This window comes from Cynocephalus volans, chromosome 4, assembly GCF_027409185.1.
Source record: "Cynocephalus volans isolate mCynVol1 chromosome 4, mCynVol1.pri, whole genome shotgun sequence".
Classification (NCBI taxonomy): domain Eukaryota; kingdom Metazoa; phylum Chordata; class Mammalia; order Dermoptera; family Cynocephalidae; genus Cynocephalus; species Cynocephalus volans.
Genome location: NC_084463.1, coordinates 66,886,290 through 66,906,283, shown reverse-complemented (window position 1 = coordinate 66,906,283; position 19,994 = coordinate 66,886,290). Strand labels below are relative to the sequence as shown.

The window sequence follows — 19,994 nt, the reverse complement described above, 5'->3', positions numbered from 1 at the left end:
GTGGGCGTGGGGGTGGCACGTGTTCCCTGTCAAAGCTGGGAGGAGGGATGTGGGCAACTACTTGTAGCGTTGCCATTCCGATCAACATGGCCGCGGTGTGGCGGGAGCATTCCGATCGGGGTCGGGTTTCCTTGGAACAGTTCCCTGAGCAAGTGCACGTGGGCCGCTCTTAGACACTGATTTAGATGTTTCTAGCCGTGTCTGCCACCATCCCCGCCCCCTTACTCCAAGCACAAAACCTTACAATATTGGATATTTGGCCATTTTTGTTCCTCATCGTGGCGGTGCTCTTCCAGCTTCTCTGGAAAGAAGATGCGATTGGAGGGATCATGTAGCTCTTACTTAGGAAATATCTTAAGGCATTGCACCTATACCTCTAGCTCCCTGCTTGTACTGATCTTACTGTCTTTCATAAATCTTCCCAACAGGATCGTGGGTCGGCTGGAGGTCAGTTGAAGAGAAGTGAGATCTGTACGCCGTCTAGGAGTGTATGTAAGTTCCGAAGGACCTTAATCGTGTTGCAGAGCCATCTAGGGGTGTCGTGAGCTTGATGATGTATGGGCTGTAGTGCCGGCTCAGCCTTTGATGTATTCAAGCTGCGGTTTGTCCTTGTCGCTTTTCCCCTTCAGAGATGGAAGGGGGAGAGAGAGAGAGAGAGAGAGAGAGAGAGAGAGAGAGAGAGAGAGAGAGAGTGTGTGTGTGTGTGTGTGTGTGTGTGTGTCTGTTCAAGTCTTCCTAAATAACACGTATGAATTTACCAGTTTAGTGCTACATTTGGGAAAATAAATGAATGTTAAGTAATTGACAGAGGTTTTAAAGCATTTTTTATTTTTGTAAACTTACAGAATTGGCGAGAAAATAAGACATTTTCCTGAACAGTTCTGAGTGTTATTAAGCATACTGGTAAAGGGGGAATAATTAAAGAATAGCATCATTTATCAAGTAGTACTTGCCCAATAAATGAAAGGTTGCTTTGCCCTTTTCCGACTTTTTACTCAGTGTAAATGTAAATTGATAATGTTGCTCACCTGCTTAAAATTTTGTAGTGGCTTTTGGTCACATTTATAACAACATTTAGACCTCTTTTCGTCCTCATTTGTGTGTTCTCTAGCCACGTGGGCCTTCTTTCTCATACATCAAATCATCAAATGCATTCCTGTTTTGAGGCCATGGTGTCTTTGCAGTGTTGACTGTTTCATGTTGTTCAGACCTTAGGTTCTCCCACAGGGCTGTCCCGACTACCTAAATGGAAGTTGCCCCACAGTCATGCTCTGTACCTTCTGCTTTATTGTCATCTCAGCATTCATCCTTGTTTGATATTTTATTTACTTGCTTTTCATCTGTTACCTGTATCTCTCCCCAGATTGTGAAAATATTGAGATAGGGACCTTCTCTATATTGTTCAAGGCTACCTCCCTGTGCCTAGAGTAGTGCTTGCTACATATTAGGTGTTTCATCAATGCTAGTCAGGTTATGTACAGTGGTGAACAAGGCAGATATGATTCCTGTCCTCAGAATTTATGGTTTAGAGCAGGGTCAGCAAACCTTTTCTTAAAGGACCAGGTAATATTTTAGGATTGCAGGACATACCTACTCTGTTGCAGTTCCTCAGCTCTGCCATTGTAGCACTGTGAACAATATGCATATGAATGGGCTTGTGTGTTCCAGTAAAACTTTATTTAGAAAAACATGCTGTTATTCCCTGTTGTGTAGTTTCCTGACCCCTGGTCTAGAGCTGTCCTGTTGAGTGGAACTTTGTGCATTGATGGAACTGTTCTTTATTTATAATGTCCCGTTTAGTAGCCACTGTGCTACATATGGCTCTTGAAATGTGGCTGGTTCAACTGAGGAGCTAAAATTTTTCAACAGCTTCATTGAGGTATAATTGACATACAGCTAACTGTACATATTTAAAGTATTGTAAATTTATGAGTTTTGACATAAGTTTGATGCATGTGAAACCATCTCCACAGTCAAGGTAAGGGATATATTCATCATCCCTCGAAGGTCCGTCCTGTCCCTTTCTAATCCCTTTAGTCTCTCCCCATTCCCAGGCACCCACGGGCCTGCTTTCTGTTGCTGTAGGTTAATTTGCATTTTCAAGACTTTTATATAAACGGAATCAGACTTTACATTTGCCTGGCTTCTTTTGGTTTGAGATTCATCTGTGGATTTGCATGTACTGATAGTTAATTTCATTGCTGAGTAGTATTCTACTGTAGAGATAGACCACAGTTTGTTTATCTATTCACCTATTAGTGGACATCTGGATTATTTCCAAGTTTTGACTATTACAAATAAAGCTACTGCTGCTGGAGGCCATTGCTGCAAGCTGTTGCTGCTGGTGTCCCCAGGATGTCCTGGGAAGCCACCACCACTGCTGCTTCTGCTGCTACTGCTGAGGACTGCCAATGGCTCCCGGGATCTTTCCCAATTACCTAGTGTGGACCTGTGTGTGAGGGGTCTATGACCCAGTCTGTACAATGGCTTTGAAGTGTCTGAGCCCTAGCCCTGACAGTACAAGTGGAAACTTAGTATAACTAAAATAATGAAATGTTTTGGCTTTAGTTATGAATTGCCTAGCCACACAATTGGTGTTGTCACGTAGCTTTACCATTGCCTGTGTTGGCAGGAATCCAACAATAACACCAACCAGATAATTGGTGTAACTACTGCTGTAACAATACAGTACAGGTAGTAGGAATCAAGCCAAGGTCTGAAGGCGAAACAGAATCCTGCAAAAAATTTAGACTATAGCTTGATGCATATGAATAAACTGCCACTTTTTTTGTAGTAAAATCAATGCAGTATTCCATTACTGAGACTCTTCACATTGGGAGGTGCTGCTGTATCCTGCTATACAAATACTTGTCTTCCAAATTTCCTTTCTCCCTGCAACCTGTGCAGTTACATTAGCCTCAGGATGTTAGATTCCTGAGGTTCCGAAGAGGTGTGACTAATAGAAATAGTGAGATGAGACTAGCAAGATAGAATATATAAACTAGGTGATTGAAATCACTAGGGTTGGGAGAGATTAGACTCTTATGGAAATCTGACAGCTGTGGGCTGTTTCTCTAGAAGAAAAGCACCAAATAAATATACATCATGCAAAAAATGTTATACAAGTAACCTGGCCTGAAACTGATTCCTGGTTAATAACTCCTGATCAATATGTTTGATATTCTCTGTTTCTTAACCCATTTGTTTCTTGTCTTTGATCAGTGTTTTAAATAATTGTTTCAGCTGCTGTCTCAGCTGTGGTAAGAAGATTTGGGTGTACAGACTCCGTATGTGAGCCAAAAGATTAATGAGGGGAACAGAAACACTAAGGCCAGAGCAGTGATGACAACAGTAAGTTGGGAGAGATCCCTGGGGCCATTGTGAATTTGTGGGATAAGAATTGTGCCAAAGAATTTCAGTATCCCCTTCCCACTGGATGATTCCTCCTCTCTTCCTATGCTAGGATGTAGGTTTTATTTTACTAGCCAAGAAACAGTTCCTTTATGAGTCATGTAATGAGATACTGACACTGAGCCAGCTGGTTAGTTTTATATGGTTCCTATTAGAGCAACATCCAGTTCCCAAGCATGACTGCCCTAGGCCCACCCACAGACATGGGTGAGACTTCTGGTTAGGATAGGGCGAAAGGGTATAGCAGGAAGAATGGCTTTAGTGTGACACAGCCTGAACTTCCCTCATGGCTATTTGTGGTTATATTGTTAATTTTACTCATCTGTCTCTAGTGGCAGGCTCTCTGGCTGTATCTAGAGATATTAAGATTGAATTTAGAGAGTAATTATCTGGACAATCCAAACCTCATTCACCACAAATTTTAGGTCATTGGAAACAGAGTACCTGACTTATCCAGTTTATCTTCTATTAATATACCACCTAGAAGAGAAAAAATGATTTTTTTCTTTTTTTAAAAAAAGTTACACTAAAAAAGCCTATTTGGAGGAAGAGATTCCCAAATGTGCAAATATTTCAATGTAGAACAAAATTTAAAAGTTGATTAAATGTTTATGTAAAAATTTAGTCTCTATGCCTTCACTTTAACAGTTTTTTTCTTCTCTTTTACTGGATCTTTCCAAGTACTGTCTTTCCTTGAAGCTCAGTTTGGGGCCTGTCCTGCCTATGAGATAGGAATAGTAGTTCCTACCCTGATGACATTTTGGGGTATAAATGAGATAATCTATGTCCAGCCTTTAACATAGGGCCTGACACATGATAAGCAATAGTAATGGTTATGATCTTACTTTTCCCAAATACTCAGATCAACATTTAACCTGTTTATTCTCATAAGAAACACTGCCTATACCATGTTTGACACTTACTATCCCATTTTTGATGTTATAGTTTATCTCCATAATGAAATTTAGGTTCCTTAGTAGGTAAAGATAGGCAATACAAAATTTGTTGATTTGAGTTGAAAATCAACATTTACTTCCCTTATAAGCCACATGGTCTTCATTTCAATATTTTTTTCCTCACAGAAAATGGAAGCAGAAAGGAGGAGGAGTGCTCCATCTCATATCCTGGGTAAAGCCTTACAAAAGCGGCCTGGTACCAGGTGAGTGCTAAGTTTTATTTGAGGGTGCTTCAGAAAGTTCACGGAAAGATCCATATTGTTTTTTAATTCTATTCTTCCACGAACTTTTTGAAGTACTCTGATATTATACATTGGTATGTGCTTGGAACATTATATTAGACGAAGAGTGTTTCACATCACATTTTTTTACGTGTGGGGTTTTGTTTTATTAGTACCAGAATTCTCTAATTAATAATAGGAAATTTGACATTTGTTCTGAGATTATTTAATAAGATCTATTCTTTATGGGAATTATAAAGCCTTTTAGAGCTGGTATGTATGCTTGGTTGCTTCTTTGTCTTTATTATCTCCCACTTATGAATGAGGACATGCAGTATTTCTCTTTCTGTGCCTGGCTTATTTCACTTAACATAATTTTCTCCAAGCTCATCCATGTTGCTGTGAATGGCAAAATTTCATTCTCTTTTATGGCTTAGTAGTATTCCATTGTGTATATATACCACATTTTCCTTATCCAGTTATTGTTGATGGACATTTAGGTTGGTTCAGTATCTCGACTATTGTAGAAAGAGCTTTGATGAACTTGGGAGTGCAGATATCCCTTCAACATGATGATTTCCATTCCTTTGGGTTATATACACAGTAGTTGGATTGCTGGTTTGTGTGGTAGTTCTATCTGTAGTTGTTTGAGGAGGCTCCATACTGTTTTCCATATGGCTTTAAAATTTACAGTCCCACCAACAATGTAAAAGGATTCCCCTTTCTCTGCATCCTTGCCAGCATTTGTTATTCTTTGTCTTTTTGACAATAGCCAGTCTAACTGGGGTGAGATGATATCTCAGTATGGTTTTGATTTGCATTTTCCTGATGCTTAATGATGTTGAGCATTTTTTCAGGTACTGGTTGGCCATTTGTAGATCTTCTTTGAGAAATGTCTATTCAGCCCCCTTACACATTTTCTAATCAGATTTTTTTATTTTTTTACTGTTAAGCTGTTTGAGTTCCTTCTATATTCTGTTGCTGCTTTTGTTTGTTTTTTGTGGCTGACCTGTACAGGGATACAAACCCTTGACCTTGGTGTTACAACACCAAGCTCTAACCATTGCACATTCTAGATATTAATCCCTTGTCAGATGTATAATTTGCAAATATTTTCTCCCATTCTGTATACTCTGAATTCTAATGCTTACAATTTCCTAAACCCACCATACTCTCTAATCATGGCTCAAATGTCACTTGCTTCAGAAACTCCTCTAATGCCTCATAAATAATATTCATGCTCCTATAGAACCCTGCGTATCTTTTAGTCATAGCACTCAATCACACTTCATTGGAATCACCTTATATATCATGTTCTCTTCAGTGTCCTAGCATACATCTGTTAATAAAATAATGCCTTGTACATACTTGATGTTCAATTACTATTTGTTGGATGAGTGAGTGAATGAAGGAGTGGCTCCATTTCCAAACCGAGAGAGGAATTTAGTAGTTTACCATAATAGTTTCTGACTTTCCTGACCTCCTTCAGGTAGCCAATACATAAGAGACTTTCTTGTTGATTGGTATTATTTGTGAAATTTATGCTAGTGGCAAAATTGGCAAATTTTTACCAAAATGGACTTCATTGCTTTGTTAGTCAAAAGTTTTCTCAGGCCCACATATCACTTTATTCTTTTTAAACTGCTTTCTATATTCATTAAAAACAATCAAATACATTTGCTCCTGGTACAATGTGCTAATTTTTTATGGTATGATGCTGGGAGGAAATCTTTAGGAGATTATATTGTCTCCCCACGTTCTAGTGGGCTTTGACAGGGTAAAAATTTATTTTTGTACTTGCAGGACAGCACATCCATTTAATTTCTTCATTCCAACTTTAGCATAATTTTCTAATCACAGTTCTGATTCAATTTTATCTTTCATTTTGGCACCAGCAAAGCACTCTCATTAATGCATGTTTATTCATCCTTCCTCACCATTGTTCATGGGATAGCAGGCTATCCTAAGACATCCTCACTGTAGTACATCTTCACTGCAAGATAAATCCCTTCTCCTGTACAGCTTGAAAGTTAGGGTTTCTCAAAGGAGTTTTGGCATTTCTTGATTGACTTTCCGTCAGAACCTTGAGAAAAAGACATATGAAGGAAGCAGAAGAATAATTGTTACTTTTAGCAAGAAGCTTAATATTACTGTGGTTAAGAAAGTTTGGACTCTGGAGCCATATTCTTCCTGGGTTTGAACCCTGGATCTTCTTACCAGCTGTGAGAATTTTTGCAGTTACTTAACCTCCTCAGGCCTCACTTTCCTCGTAAAATGGGGTGACCTCAAAGGGGATTAAAAGTGTTAATATTATAATGTATTTGGCATATTGTGATTGCTATATAAGTTTTTGTTAAATAAAATCATTAAAATATATCAATCTGTCTGGTACCCTGTCACATAATGTCTAGTTTTCTGGGTGTTCCAGGTTTAGGCTTATCTTCTCAACTTGACTGTCTGCTCTTTGAGTGAAGAGACCGTATTTTCTGCTTTTCCAAATCTAAATGTTCAGTGCTGGCTATAGAACAGATATTTTGTAAATATTAGCTGAACTGAATGATTGATTTCTTTATTCCCCTAGCTAAGTAGGTCAGCTCTCAGTTGGAATGGAAAAAGGGATGAGTCTGCAGCTGCCTGACATAGTATAACACTGCCAGTGTTGAAAAGCCACACAAAGAAATGTCAATTCTGGAGTAAGCAGCTATTTAATGTATGTTGACTTTATGCTCACATATTTACTATATCATGTATATTATCACTGCCATTAGTTTTCTGACACCTAGTTCCTAGTGTAATGGGAAGACACAGAGAGTGGATTCTAGGTCCCTGCTCTAGTGCTATATGACCCTGGTAGAGTCACCTATCCTTTCTGTGACTGGGACTTTTCCTTCATCTGTCAGTGATGGGGGAGGGGTGGATTGAAGTTGACTGAATATTTCATGTAGCCCTCAACTCTACAATTTTGTGTTCCTTTATTCTGATAGCAACTCAGCAACAAGTAGAATGGAAAACAATATGAATGGTCCTTGCAAACCCTTTTATTGCAACTCTTAATACATCTCCGAGAGTGCATCTGTCACACTGCTGAGGAATAAGTAGTATCCTCTTTCAGTGCAAAGCTCAAACATTTGCTTATGTGGGATTTTTTGTCTGTTTATTATCATAATGTTATTTTAATAGCCAGCCTACACAGTGGCCCCCAGTGGTTCTCACCTCCTGGTAGTCACACCCTGGCCTAATCCCCTTCTACGTTTTTTTTTTTTTTTTTTTTTTTTTGTCATTTTTGTAACCGGCCGCACCGCGCTCAGCCAGTGAGCGCACCGGCCATCCTTATATAGGATCCGAACCCGCGGCGGGAGCACTGCTTGGGCTCCCAGCGCCGCACTCTCCCGAGTGCGCCACGGGGTTGGCCCCTAATCCCCTTCTATGTTGCATCACAATTGATCTGTGTAACCAATAGGATTTGACAAAAGTGATGTTGTGTGGCTTCTGAGTTTAGGTTATGAAAGAAGCTTCCCTCTTGATTGCTCTCACACTCTCTTTCTCTGATCACTTGATCTGGGGGATGCCATTTCATGAGCAGTCCTGTGGAGAGACCCACAGCAGAGGAACTGAAGCCTCCGAGTAACAGCCACATGATGAGCTTGGAAGCAGACTTTCCAATTCCAGTCAAGTCTTCAGAGATGGCAGCCCCAGATGAAAGCTTGACTGCAGCCTCATAAGAGATATGAGCCATACCCACCCAGCTAAGGAAATCCCTGATTACTGACCCTTAGAAACTGTATAAGATAATAAATATTTGTTGTTTTAAGTTGCTATGTTTTGGGGTAATTTGTTAGGCAGCAATAGACAACTAACACAGTCATCTTCAAACTATGAAGAAACTAGCTTTCTAAAATGTTTCTGTTACATACCTTTTATGTATTCTTATAGCTGGAGGTGGAAAGATAGAAACAGATACTATTCTCATTTATAAATAAAAAATGTGATTTCTCAGATCATGTAATTTGTTGGAAAAGGGACCAGACAACATTCTTTCTTTTTAAAAACAGCTTTATTGAGATACAGTTCATACTGTTTAACTTAGCCATTAAAAGCATACACTTCTGTGGTTTTTATTATATTGACAGGGATGTGCAACCATCACCACCATCTTAGAGCATTTTCATACTCCAAAAACAAACCTGTAGCCATTAACCGTAACCCCTCATTCTCTCCCACCCACCCCCACTCCATTGCTAGCTCTAAGCAACCACTCATCTATTTTCTGTTTCTTATATTTTCTGTTTCTTCCTTTCTTTGCCTCTTCTGGACATTCCATATAACTGGAATCATATGCCATGTGGTTTTTTGTGACTGGCTTCTTTCAGTTAGTGTAGTGTTTTCAAGGTTCATCCATGTTGTAGCATTTATCAGTACTTCATTAATTTTTTATTGCCAAATAACCTTCCATTATATGGATAGATACCACGTTTTGTTTCTTTATTCATCAGTTGATGGAAAATTAGGTTGTTTCCACCTTTTGGCTATTTATGAATAACACTGCTGTAAACATTCTTTTACAAGTTTTGTGTGAACATCTGTTTCATTTTTCTTGGGTATATACTAGGAATAGAATTGTTGGGTCTTATGGTAACACTATGTTTAACTTTTTAAGGAACTGCCAAACTATTTTTCAAGGCAGCTTTGCCATTCTACCTTCCCACCTGCAATATATGAAGGTTCCAATTTCTCCACATACTTACCAAAACATTATTTTCTGTCTTTTTGATTATAGCCGTCTTTGTGTGTGTGAAGAGGTTACTTATTATGGTTTTGATTTGTGTTTCCCTAATGATATTGAGCATATTTTCAAGTGTTTATTTGCTATTTGTGTATCTTTTGGGAGGGAATTTATATTTAAAATTAAACCATCTTTAATTAGTTATTTGAATTTTTATTAATGAGTTATAAGAGTTATTTATATATTATCAAATTCTTAAAATTATTTGCATATTGCAAAGTACAAGATTTTTTAATTTTTATTTTTAATTATTAGCATTTCATTATTACAAATTATCATTTTTCTTTAGGCCCTTTACCCAACCTTTCACTTCCCAAACCCTTTCCCTCCCTCTCCTCTCCCTCTAGTGTCCTAGCATTTGTTCTCTCCTTCTGAAAGTTCAGTGTATTGTTGTGGTCTTTTCTTCCTTCCTTCCTTCCCTCCTACCCTCCCTCCTTCCTTTCTTTCTTCCTCCCTCCCCTCCTTTCCTTTCTCCTTTCCTTTTTCCTTTCCTTTCCTTTCCTCCCAGTTAATGAATGAAAATGTGGCATTTCTCTTTCCTTGTCTGGCTTATTTCACTTAACATAATTTTCTCCAGACTCATCCGTGTTGCTACAAAAGGCAGAATCATATGCCAGGTTTTACGCTAATATTTTGTGTATACATTGTTTGGCGGCTTTTCCATTTTCCAAATAAAGATGTTTAATCTTAGAGGTTTAAAATAAATTATCTTATGTTTTGCAACTATTAAGTAGCAGAGTTGAAATTTAAATCTACTTCTCTCTGACTCTAAAGTTTGTTATCTTAGCCAGCATACTAGATTGCCTCAATAAGATCAATTCAATTTTGAGAATTTTCTGTATCTTAAGATAAAGACCATTCCTAGGAGCTGGGTAAAGAAATGTCATTGTTACTATTATAATCTTATGTGGCCATTAGGTTCTATGTGTTGTGGCTTCATGTAGACAGGTCATCAGCTTAAATGAAAATGACAGAATGATTCTGAAATGATTCAGACACCAAATCATTGACTTTTATCTCTAAGTCATGGAGGCTAAATCTTCCTATAAATTATATTGCTTAATGTAATTATTTTATTACTTCATATATTTTTTAGTATAAAGTGGAAATTTTATTTATTTTATTTTATATTATTTTCTTTTGTTTTCACTTTTGGCCATAATTTTTAATGCTAATTTCTAAGTTTATGGCCTGTACCAGAGAATATGGTAGTATGGTATCTGATTTTAAGAAATTTTTTATGACTTGATATATAGTTAGGTTTTTATGAGTATTACATGTATGTATGTGAAGTATTACCAGTTATATAAATAATCAATATTGTTCCTAATATTTTATCCTCTTACTCTGTCACTTGCCAAAAGAGCTATGAAATGTTTCCCACTTCAATTGTGGACTCACAAACTTGTTATTCTATTAATTTCTTGCTGTATATGTTTCGAACCTATATTGTTAGGTCCATAAAGTGTAGGATCTTTTTGGTGTATTGTACTTTTTATCAAATGGAAATATCCCTCTCTGTCCCGTATATTCTTTTGTGTCCATCTCTTTGGGCTCAGCAGAATGTTTTGGAGATTCATCTATGTTGTATGTATGAGAAGTTTGTTCCTTTTTATTGCCAAGTAGTATCCATTGCACATTGTATACCGCAATTAGTTTACTCATTCATGTGTCAATAGACATTTGAGTTGCTTGCAGTTTGGGGTTATTATTAAGAAAGCTGTTAAGAATATTTGTATGCGAGTCTTTATGTGGACATTGTCTTCACTCTGGGTAAATACCTAAGAGTTGAATTCCTGAATCATATAGTATTTGTTTAACTTTAAAGGAGACTACCATACTGTTTTCTAAAATGGTTGTACAATTTTACATACCCATCAGCAATGTATGAGATTTCCAGGTGTTCTACATCCTCACCAAAACTTAGCAATGATAGTTTAAAAAATTGTAGCCATTCTAGTGGGCATATGGTGGTTTTAATGTTCATGTTCCTGGAGATAAATGATATCATGCATCATTTTATAGAATTCTTGCCTATTCATATGTTTTTCTTTGTGATCTGTTTAAATTTCTTGCCCATTTTTTAATTTATAAACTTATGGAATTGAAAGAGTTCTTTATATATTCTGGATATAGCTCCTTTGTCCAGTATAAATATTGAGAATTTTTTCTCTAAACCTGTCTTTGTCTTTTTATTTTCTTAACAGTATTTTTTTTTTTTTGAGGAGCAAAAGTTTTTAATTATGTTTAATTAAGTTTTTATTATTCCCAATTGGATTGGGAAAAGAGGACATGTGTTTTCACTCTGGAACCTTTGTGAAAAATCAATTGGCCTGTATGTATAGGTCTACTTCTGGAGTCAATTCTATTCCATCAATCTGTATGTATATATTTTCATTACTTTGCTTTCCAAAGTATCTTGTTTTGTTGGTATTGTGACTATTTTAAAAATTTTATGTTCCATTTGCTCATTGCTAATATGTAGAAATACAATTGATTTTATTAACTTTTTATCCTTTAACCTTGCTAAGTTCACTTATTAATTCTATTAGGTCTTTTTAAATAAAATTATATTAGCTTTAATGTAGATTTCTCAGTGTAGTCTTTGTTCACATTCATTTTCTTTATGAATAAAAACAGTTTTATTTCTTCCATTCTAATTTTTGATATTTATTTTCTTTTCTGGCCATAATGTACTGGCTAGAACTTCTAGTATATTATGGAACAGAAATGGTAAGGAAGATATACTTTCTTTATTTCTGACCTTAGGTAGGAATATATCAGTCTTTCAACTTTAAGTATGCTACCTTTAGAATTTTTTTGGAAGATGCCCTTTGTGAAGTACGAAGTGCCCTTTAATTCCAGTAATTGAGTATTTTATCATGAATGGGTGTAGAATTTTGTCAAATGCTTTTTCTGCAACTTTGATATGATCATGTTGGGGTTTTGTGAGGGTTTTCAGACTTAATTTGGTGAATTATGTTATTTCATTTTTTAAATAATCTTTTTATTTTGGAATAATTTAGATTTAGAGAAAAGCTTTAGAAAAGCAGTTTCTGCACAGCCCCCAACCAGGGAACTCTATTGTCTATATTTTACAATATTACAGTATATTTGTCATAACTAATGAACCAACATTTTTAACTAAAGGCCATACCTTATTCAGATTTTCTTAGTTTTTATCTTTTTTTTTTTTTGGTATCTCAAGATCCTATCTAGGATACCACATTAGATTTAGTCAGCGTATTTCTTTAATCTCCTCTAGATTGTGACAGTTTCTTAGACTTACCTTGTTTTTGATGATGATTTTGAATAGCACTGGCTAGATAATTTGGTAGAATGTCCTTCAGTTTGGATTTATCTGATGTATTTTTGTGTTTAGAAGGGGGTTATGATTTATGAATTATTTTTCTGTCTGTGTTCATGTGAGATAGGGGTCTGTAATTTTCTGGTAACATCTTTGTCTGGTTTTGGTATTAGTAAAAGGCGAAAGATTTATGCGATCTGAAGAGAAACCAGAGTATGGTTTTGGTATTAGGATAATGGTGGCCTCATAAAATGGGTTGGAAAGTGTTACCTCCTCCTTTTAAAAGTGTGTGAGGGAAGGTCATTATTTCTTCTTAAAATGTTTGGTAGAATTTATCAGTGAAATTATCTAGTGTTTGAGTTTTTTTCTGGGAAGATTTTAGATTATGATATTATCATTAATATATATAGAACTATTTTGGTATTCAGTTCTTTCATGAGTCAATTTTGTTCATTTGTGTCTTTCAAGAAATGTGTACATTTCATCCCAATTATCAACTTAATCAACACAAAGTTAAGCATAATATTCTTTTTTTATGTTTTTGATGTATGTGGGAACTATAATAATCATCATTCTTTTATTCTTGGTATTGGTGATTTCCAAATTATCTTTTATTCCCTACGTCAGTCTAGCTAGAGGTGTATCAATTTTGTTTATCTTTTCAACAAACCAGCATTTGGTTTTGTTGTTTTTCTCGATTGTATTTACTTTCTATTTTATTGACTTATTTTTTGTCTTTAAAGATTTATTGAAGTGTAGTTATGTACAATAAAGTGCACATGTTTAAAGTGTACTGTTTGATGGATTTTGATACATTAGGCACCTGTGCAACGAATACAGCAATTAAGATAATGAACATTTATATAACCTCCAAAGTATCCTTGTATGCCTTTGTAATCAATCCTCCTTTGATACCTCCAGCCCACCCTCTGGCAATCAGTGATCTACTTGATGTTACTATAAATTAGTTTGCATTTCTGAGAGTTTTATCTAAATACTGGGCCACTTTCTATTGCTGAATGGTATTGCACTGTGTGAGCAGACCACAATTTGCTACCCCTTTTAAATGCTGGTGGATGATATGGTTTTCTTCGAGTTTTGTGACTAAAAATAAAGTTGCTGTGTATGTTCACATACAAGTATGAGTATTTGTGTGTATCTTGATTACATATACTTTCATTTCTTGATAAATACCAAGAAGTGGTAGCTGGATTGTAAGGTAGATATATTAAGAAAATGACAAATTGTTTTCAAAATGGTTGTACCATTTTATATTCCCACTAGCAATGTATGAACGTTACAGTTGTTCAGCATCCTTGCTAACACTTGCTATGGTCATTCTTTTTAATTTTAGGCATTCTGTGTGTGTGTCATTATATTTCTTTGCGGTTTTAACTGGTATTTCCCTGATGACTGATGATGTTGAGCATGTTTTCATGGGCTTATTTAGCATCTGTGTATCATTTTTGGTAAAGTGTCAGGTTGAAATCTCTTCAGTTTTTGTTGGGCCATTTTTCTATTGTTGAATTTTAAGTGTTCTTTATAAATTCCAAATCTGTGCTGTCTAGTGTGGTAGCCACTAATCACTGGCAATGTATATTCAAATGAACTAAAATTATATATTATAAATTTAATTCCCCAGCCACACTAACCTCATTTCAAAAGCTCCTTATTACAGTCATTTATTAGTTCTAGTAGCATTTTAAAAATAGATTTATTAGAATTTTCTACATAAACAATCGTATCATCTTTTACTCAATGCCCCTTATATTCATGAAGTTTCTCCATTTTGGCTGTTTGGAACAAGAAATATTTCCAGCCTTGTAAGTTCAGGGTATCACTCTACCTGCTTTTTCTTGATGGTGATTTACAACCTGAGTTAGTTTCCTCACTCGCATGCATTGATCAGTTCTCAGATGAAAACTTATGAGGAACCCTTTGCAGATCTCTGAGCTCTGTAGACAGCTCTTTCCTCACTGGCACTCTGCTTTTTGAATTCTAGCCATATTGGCCTGCTTGAATTCTTGACTCTGTCTCCTTAAGTTGGGCTCTGTTTTGCTTCCTCCTTGTACTGTGGGGTGGAATATCTCTCTGGGCAGCAATCTGGGACAATCTCAGAACTCACCTTGTTTATTTGCTTTCTCTTAGGTATTACTGTTCTGTACTTCTGTTGTCCAATGTCTGAAAATGATTGTTTCATATATTATTTCCCATTATTTTGTAGCTTAAGTTATTCTAGCATGGTTAAAAACAGAAATCTCTATTTTAATGACTTTTGCTCTTATCTTTATTATTTCCTTCCTTTCACTTATTTTGGATTATATTTGCTCTTCTTTTCCTAGCTTCTTAAAATAGAAACTCAGATTACTGATTTTAGATCTTTATCTTTTCTAAGGAGACATTTTTTTCCTAAGCATTGTTTTAGGTGCATTCCACAAACTTGGATATATTGTGTTTTCATTTTTCTTCAGTTCAAAATGTTTTCTAATTTCCCTGTGATTTCATCTTATACCTGTGGCTTATTTTTTTGTGTTGTTTAATTTCCAAATATTTCAGCACTTTCTGAGTGTCTTGCTGTTATTGTCCTTAATCTAATTATATTGTAATTGGAAAACATGCTCTGTATGATTTCTGCAAATTACCTGCTGGGATTTTGATTGGGATTGCACTGAATCTGTAGATCATTATGGTAGTATCGATATCATAACAGTATCGATTCTTCCAATATATGAACAAAATATATTTCTCTGTTATTTAGGTCTTCTTTAAAATCTCTCAGCAGTGCTTTGTAGTTTGCAGTGTACTGGATACAGTACATATTTTTAGCATATTTACCCCCATTTCATATTTTAATGCTTTTAGGAATAGGGTTTTTTATTTCATTTTTTGCATGTTCCTGGGGTACAAAGCTGACTGTCACCACCTGTGTCCAAGATGTGATGATCAGATCAGTATTATCAGTATGCCCATTACCACAAATTGCCATTATTCCTCATGTCCCCCACCCAACCTCTCTCTAGCCTCTCACCCCCTCCATCCGTCCACCCTCTGGCAACCCTACCTATGATCTCTCCATCTGCAAGTCCAAAGCACCACTGTGGTGTTTCTGTCTTTCCTTCTTTTTCTCTTAGCTCCCACTTATGAGTCAGGACATGTGGTATTTTTCCCACTGTGCATGATTTATTTGCTTAACATAATTTTCCCAATGCTCATCCATGGTGCTGTGAATGGCAGAATTTCATTCTTTTTTATGACTGAGGTAGATTCAATAGTGTATATATATCACATTTTCCTTATCCAGTCATCTGTCGATGGACTTTTAGGTTGGTTCTATATCTTGGCTATTGTAAATAGAGCTGTGATAAACATGGGAGTACATGCATCCCTTCAGGAAATATCCCACCAACAGTGTAGGAGAGTTCCCCTCTTTCCACATCCTCGCAAGCATTTATTATTCTCAGTCTTTTTTATTATAGCTAGTATAACTAGGGTGAGATGATATCTCAGTTTGATTTTAATTTGCATTTCCATGATGATAAGTGATGTTGAACATTTCTTTATGTACCTGTTGACCATTTGAATGTCTTCCTTCAACAAAATGGCTATTTGTCTCCTTTGCCCATTTTTTAATTGGGTTCTTCAGGTTTTTTTTTTTTTTTTTTTACTGTATAGTTGTTTTAGTTCCTTGTATATTCTGGATGTTAATCCCTTGTTGGATGAATAGTTTGCAAATATTTTCTCTCATTCTGTAGGTTGTCATTGCACCGTATTGATTATTTCCTTTGCTGTGCAGAAGCTTTTTAGTTTGATATAGTCCCATTTATTTATTTTTTCTTTTGCTGCCTGTGCTTTGGGTGTCATATTCCTAAAGACTTTTCTTAGTCCTACTTCCTGAAGTTCAGTTTCCCCTATGTTTTCTTGAGTAGTTTTATAGTTTTGGGTCTTAATAATAATGCTTTAATCCATTTTGAGTTGATTTTGGTATATGGTGAGAGATACAGGTCTAGTTTCATTCTTCTACATATGGGTGTCCAGTTTTCCCAGCACCGTTTATTGAAGAGGCTGGTGTACATTCTCGGTGCCTTTGTCCAAAATCAGTTGGCTGTAAGCATGTGTGTGGATTTCTGGGTTCTCTATTCTAGTCCATTGGTCTGAGAGTCTGTTTCTATTCAACTACCGTGCTGTTTTGATTAATAAAATTTTGTAGTATTATTTGAAGTCAGGTAGTATGATGCCTTTGACTTTTTTATTTTTTGCTTAGGATTCCTGTGTCTAATTTGGGGTCTTTTGTTGTTCTATATGAATGTTAGGATTGTTTTTTCTATTTTTGTGAAGAATGTCATTGGTATTTTGATGGAGATTGCATTGAATCTGTAGATCACTCTGGGAAGTATGGACATTTTCACAATGTTGATTCTTTCAATCCAAGAGCATGGAATGTCTTTCCCTCTTTTTGTGTCTTCTTTAATTCCTTTCAGTTCAGTAGTGATTTTTAGTTCTCATTGTAGAGATCTTTGACCTCCTTTGTTGGGTTGATTCCTAGGTGTTTTATTTTTTTGGTTACTATTGTAAATGGGCTTGCTTTCTTGATTTCCCTTGCTGTTAGTTTGTTATTGGAGAATATATACGCAACTGATTTGGGGTCGTTGATTTTATATTCTGCAACATTACTGAAAATTTTAATCAGCTCTAAGAGTTTTTTGGTAGAATCTTTAGGTTTTTTTATATATAGGATCATGTCATCTGCAAAGAGGGACAGTTTGATTTCATCTTTTCCAATCTGGATGCCCTTAATTTCTTTCTCTTGCATGATTGCTTTGTCTAGTACTCCAGTACTGTGTTAAATAGGAGTGGTGATAGTGGGCATCCTTGTCTTGTTTCTATTTTTAGGGGAAAAGCCTTTAGATATTCCCCATTCAGGATGATGTTGGTGGTGGGCTTGTCGTAAGTGGCTTTTATTGTGTTGAGATAGATTCCTTCTATACCTAATTTGCTGAGAGTTTATCATGAAGCAATGTTGAATTTTCTCAAATGCTTTTTCTGCATCTATTGAGATAATCATATGTTTGTTATCCTTGACTTTGTTGATGCTGTATATCACATTTATTGACTTGCATATATTCAACCATCCTTGCATACTTGGGATGAATCCCACTTGATTGTGCTATATAACTTTTCTGATGTGTTGCTGTATATTCTGATTGCTAGTATTTTGTTGAGGATTTTTGTGTCTATGTTTGTCAATGACATTGGCCTGTAGTTTTCTTTTTTTGTTGTATCTTTGTCTGGTTTTGGTATCAAAGTCATGCTGTCCTCATAGAATGAGTTTGAGAGAGTGGCCTCTCTTAATTTTTTGGAATAGTTTGAAGAGAATTGGTGTTAATTCTTCTTCAAATGTTTGATAGAATTCAGCAGTAAAGCCATCCAGTCCTGGGCTTTTCTTTGTTGGGAGACTGCTGATTATTGCTTCAATCTTGTTGCCTTTTACTGGTCTTTTCAGATTTTCTGTTTCTTCTTGGTTCAGTCTCGGTTAGTTTGTTATGTGTCCAGAAATTTATCCATTTCCTCCAGGTGTTCAAATTTCTTGCATAGTTGTTAGTAATAGTGTTTCATGGTTTCTTGTATTTCTGTGGTATTAGTTGTATGTCTCCTTTTTTCATTTCTGATTTTTATCATTTGGGTCTTCTCTCTTCTTTTGTTTTGTTACCCTAGCTAGTGATTTGTTTATTTTGTTTATTTTCTAAAAAAAAAAAAAAATCTACTTTTTGTTTCATCGATCTTTTGTATCATTTTTTGAGTCTCTATATCATTTAGCTTTGCTCTGATCTTAATTATTTCTTTCTGTCTACTAACTTTGGGTTTGTATTGTTCTTGTTTTTCCAGTTGTTTGAGGTATAGCATTAGGTTGTTCACTTGACATCTGTTTTTTTTGATGTAATCATTAATTGCTATAAACTTCCCTCTTAATACTGCTTTTGCAGTATCACACAGGTTTTGATATAATGTGTCTTTATTTTTGTGGGTTTCTAGAAATTTTTTGATTCCCTGTTTAATTTCATCTTGGACCTATAGGCCATTCAGGAACCTGTTTTTTAATTTCCACGTATTTGTATAGAGTCCTCAGTTTTGATTGTTATTAATTTCTAGTTTTAATCTGTTGTGGTCTGAAAAGATATTTGAGATGATTTCAAATTTTTTAAAGTTATTGAGACTTGATTTGTGACCTGAATGTGGTCTCTCAGAGAATGCTCCATGTGCTAATGAGAAGAATGTACATTTTGTAGTTGTTCAATGAACTGTTCTGTAGATATCTACCAGGTGCTGTTGGTCTAAAGTGTAGTTTAACTCCTATGTTTCTTTGTTGATTTGTTGCCTGGATGATCTGTGCAATGATGAGAGAGGGGTATTCAGTTCCCCCTCTATTATCATATTGGGGTCTATGTCTTTCTTTAGATCTAATAGTATTGCTTTGTATGTCTGGGCACTCCAGTGTTGGGTGCATACATATTTTATGATTGTTGTGTCTTCTTGCTTGATAGATACCTTTATCATTATGTAGTGGCCTTCTTTGTCACTTTTTATGGTTTTTGGTTTAAAGTCTATTTTATCTGATCTAAGAATAGCTACTCTTGCTCATTTTTGGTTTCCACTTGTGTGGTATATATCTCTTTCTATTCCTTCACTATCAGTCTGTGTGCATCTTTACAGGCTATGTGAGTCTTTTGAAGATAGCATATAGTTGGGTCTAGCTTTTTGATCCAATTTGTCAGTCTGTGTCTTCTGAGTGGAGAGTGTAATCCATTTACGTAGGGTTGTTATTGAGAGAAATTGTCTTACTCCTGGTATTTTATTGCTTTTTGTTTAGATGTTTTAAATATCTTTTGTTCCTTTCTTCCCATTTTATTGTTTGTCTTAAAAGTTTGTATTGGGGGGGTGTGTGGTAAGATTTAGTTTCCTTTTTCTTTCTCATTTGCATTTGTGTTTTATCAGTGGATTTTGTTCTTTCTTATGAATTTGTGGTAGTGGTTATTGTTTTTCATATTCCAGATGCAGGAGTCCCTTGAGAATTCCTTGCAGGGCTGATTGTGGTGATGAACTCCCACAGTGTTTGTTTGGCAAATATACTATTTCTCCCTTGTTTCTGAAGGATAACCTTGCTGGGTATAGTATTCTTGGCTGGCTGATTTTTCTTTTAGTGTTTAGAATCTGTCATCCGCTTTTCTTTCCAGGAAAATTCTGGGAAGTTTCCTGTCATTATTTCATTGAATAGATAGACGTTCAATGCTTTTACCTCCTTCCTCTTCTGGAAAACCCAT

General features: G+C 35.8%; 1 protein-coding gene across 1 annotated transcript in view; it reads left to right on the top strand.

Moving 5' to 3' along the window:
* The first annotated feature begins 462 nt into the window (after positions 1 to 462).
* Positions 463 to 19,994, top strand: part of LOC134375483 (rho GTPase-activating protein 20-like) — a 97,838-nt gene continuing 78,306 nt past the window's right edge. Inside the window, exons 1-3 of the mRNA XM_063093943.1 lie at positions 463 to 492; positions 3,244 to 3,351; positions 4,494 to 4,570. Coding sequence (XP_062950013.1) covers positions 3,343 to 3,351; positions 4,494 to 4,570 — 86 coding nt within the window. The 5' untranslated portion in view covers positions 463 to 492; positions 3,244 to 3,342. The remainder of the gene's footprint in view (positions 493 to 3,243; positions 3,352 to 4,493; positions 4,571 to 19,994) is intronic.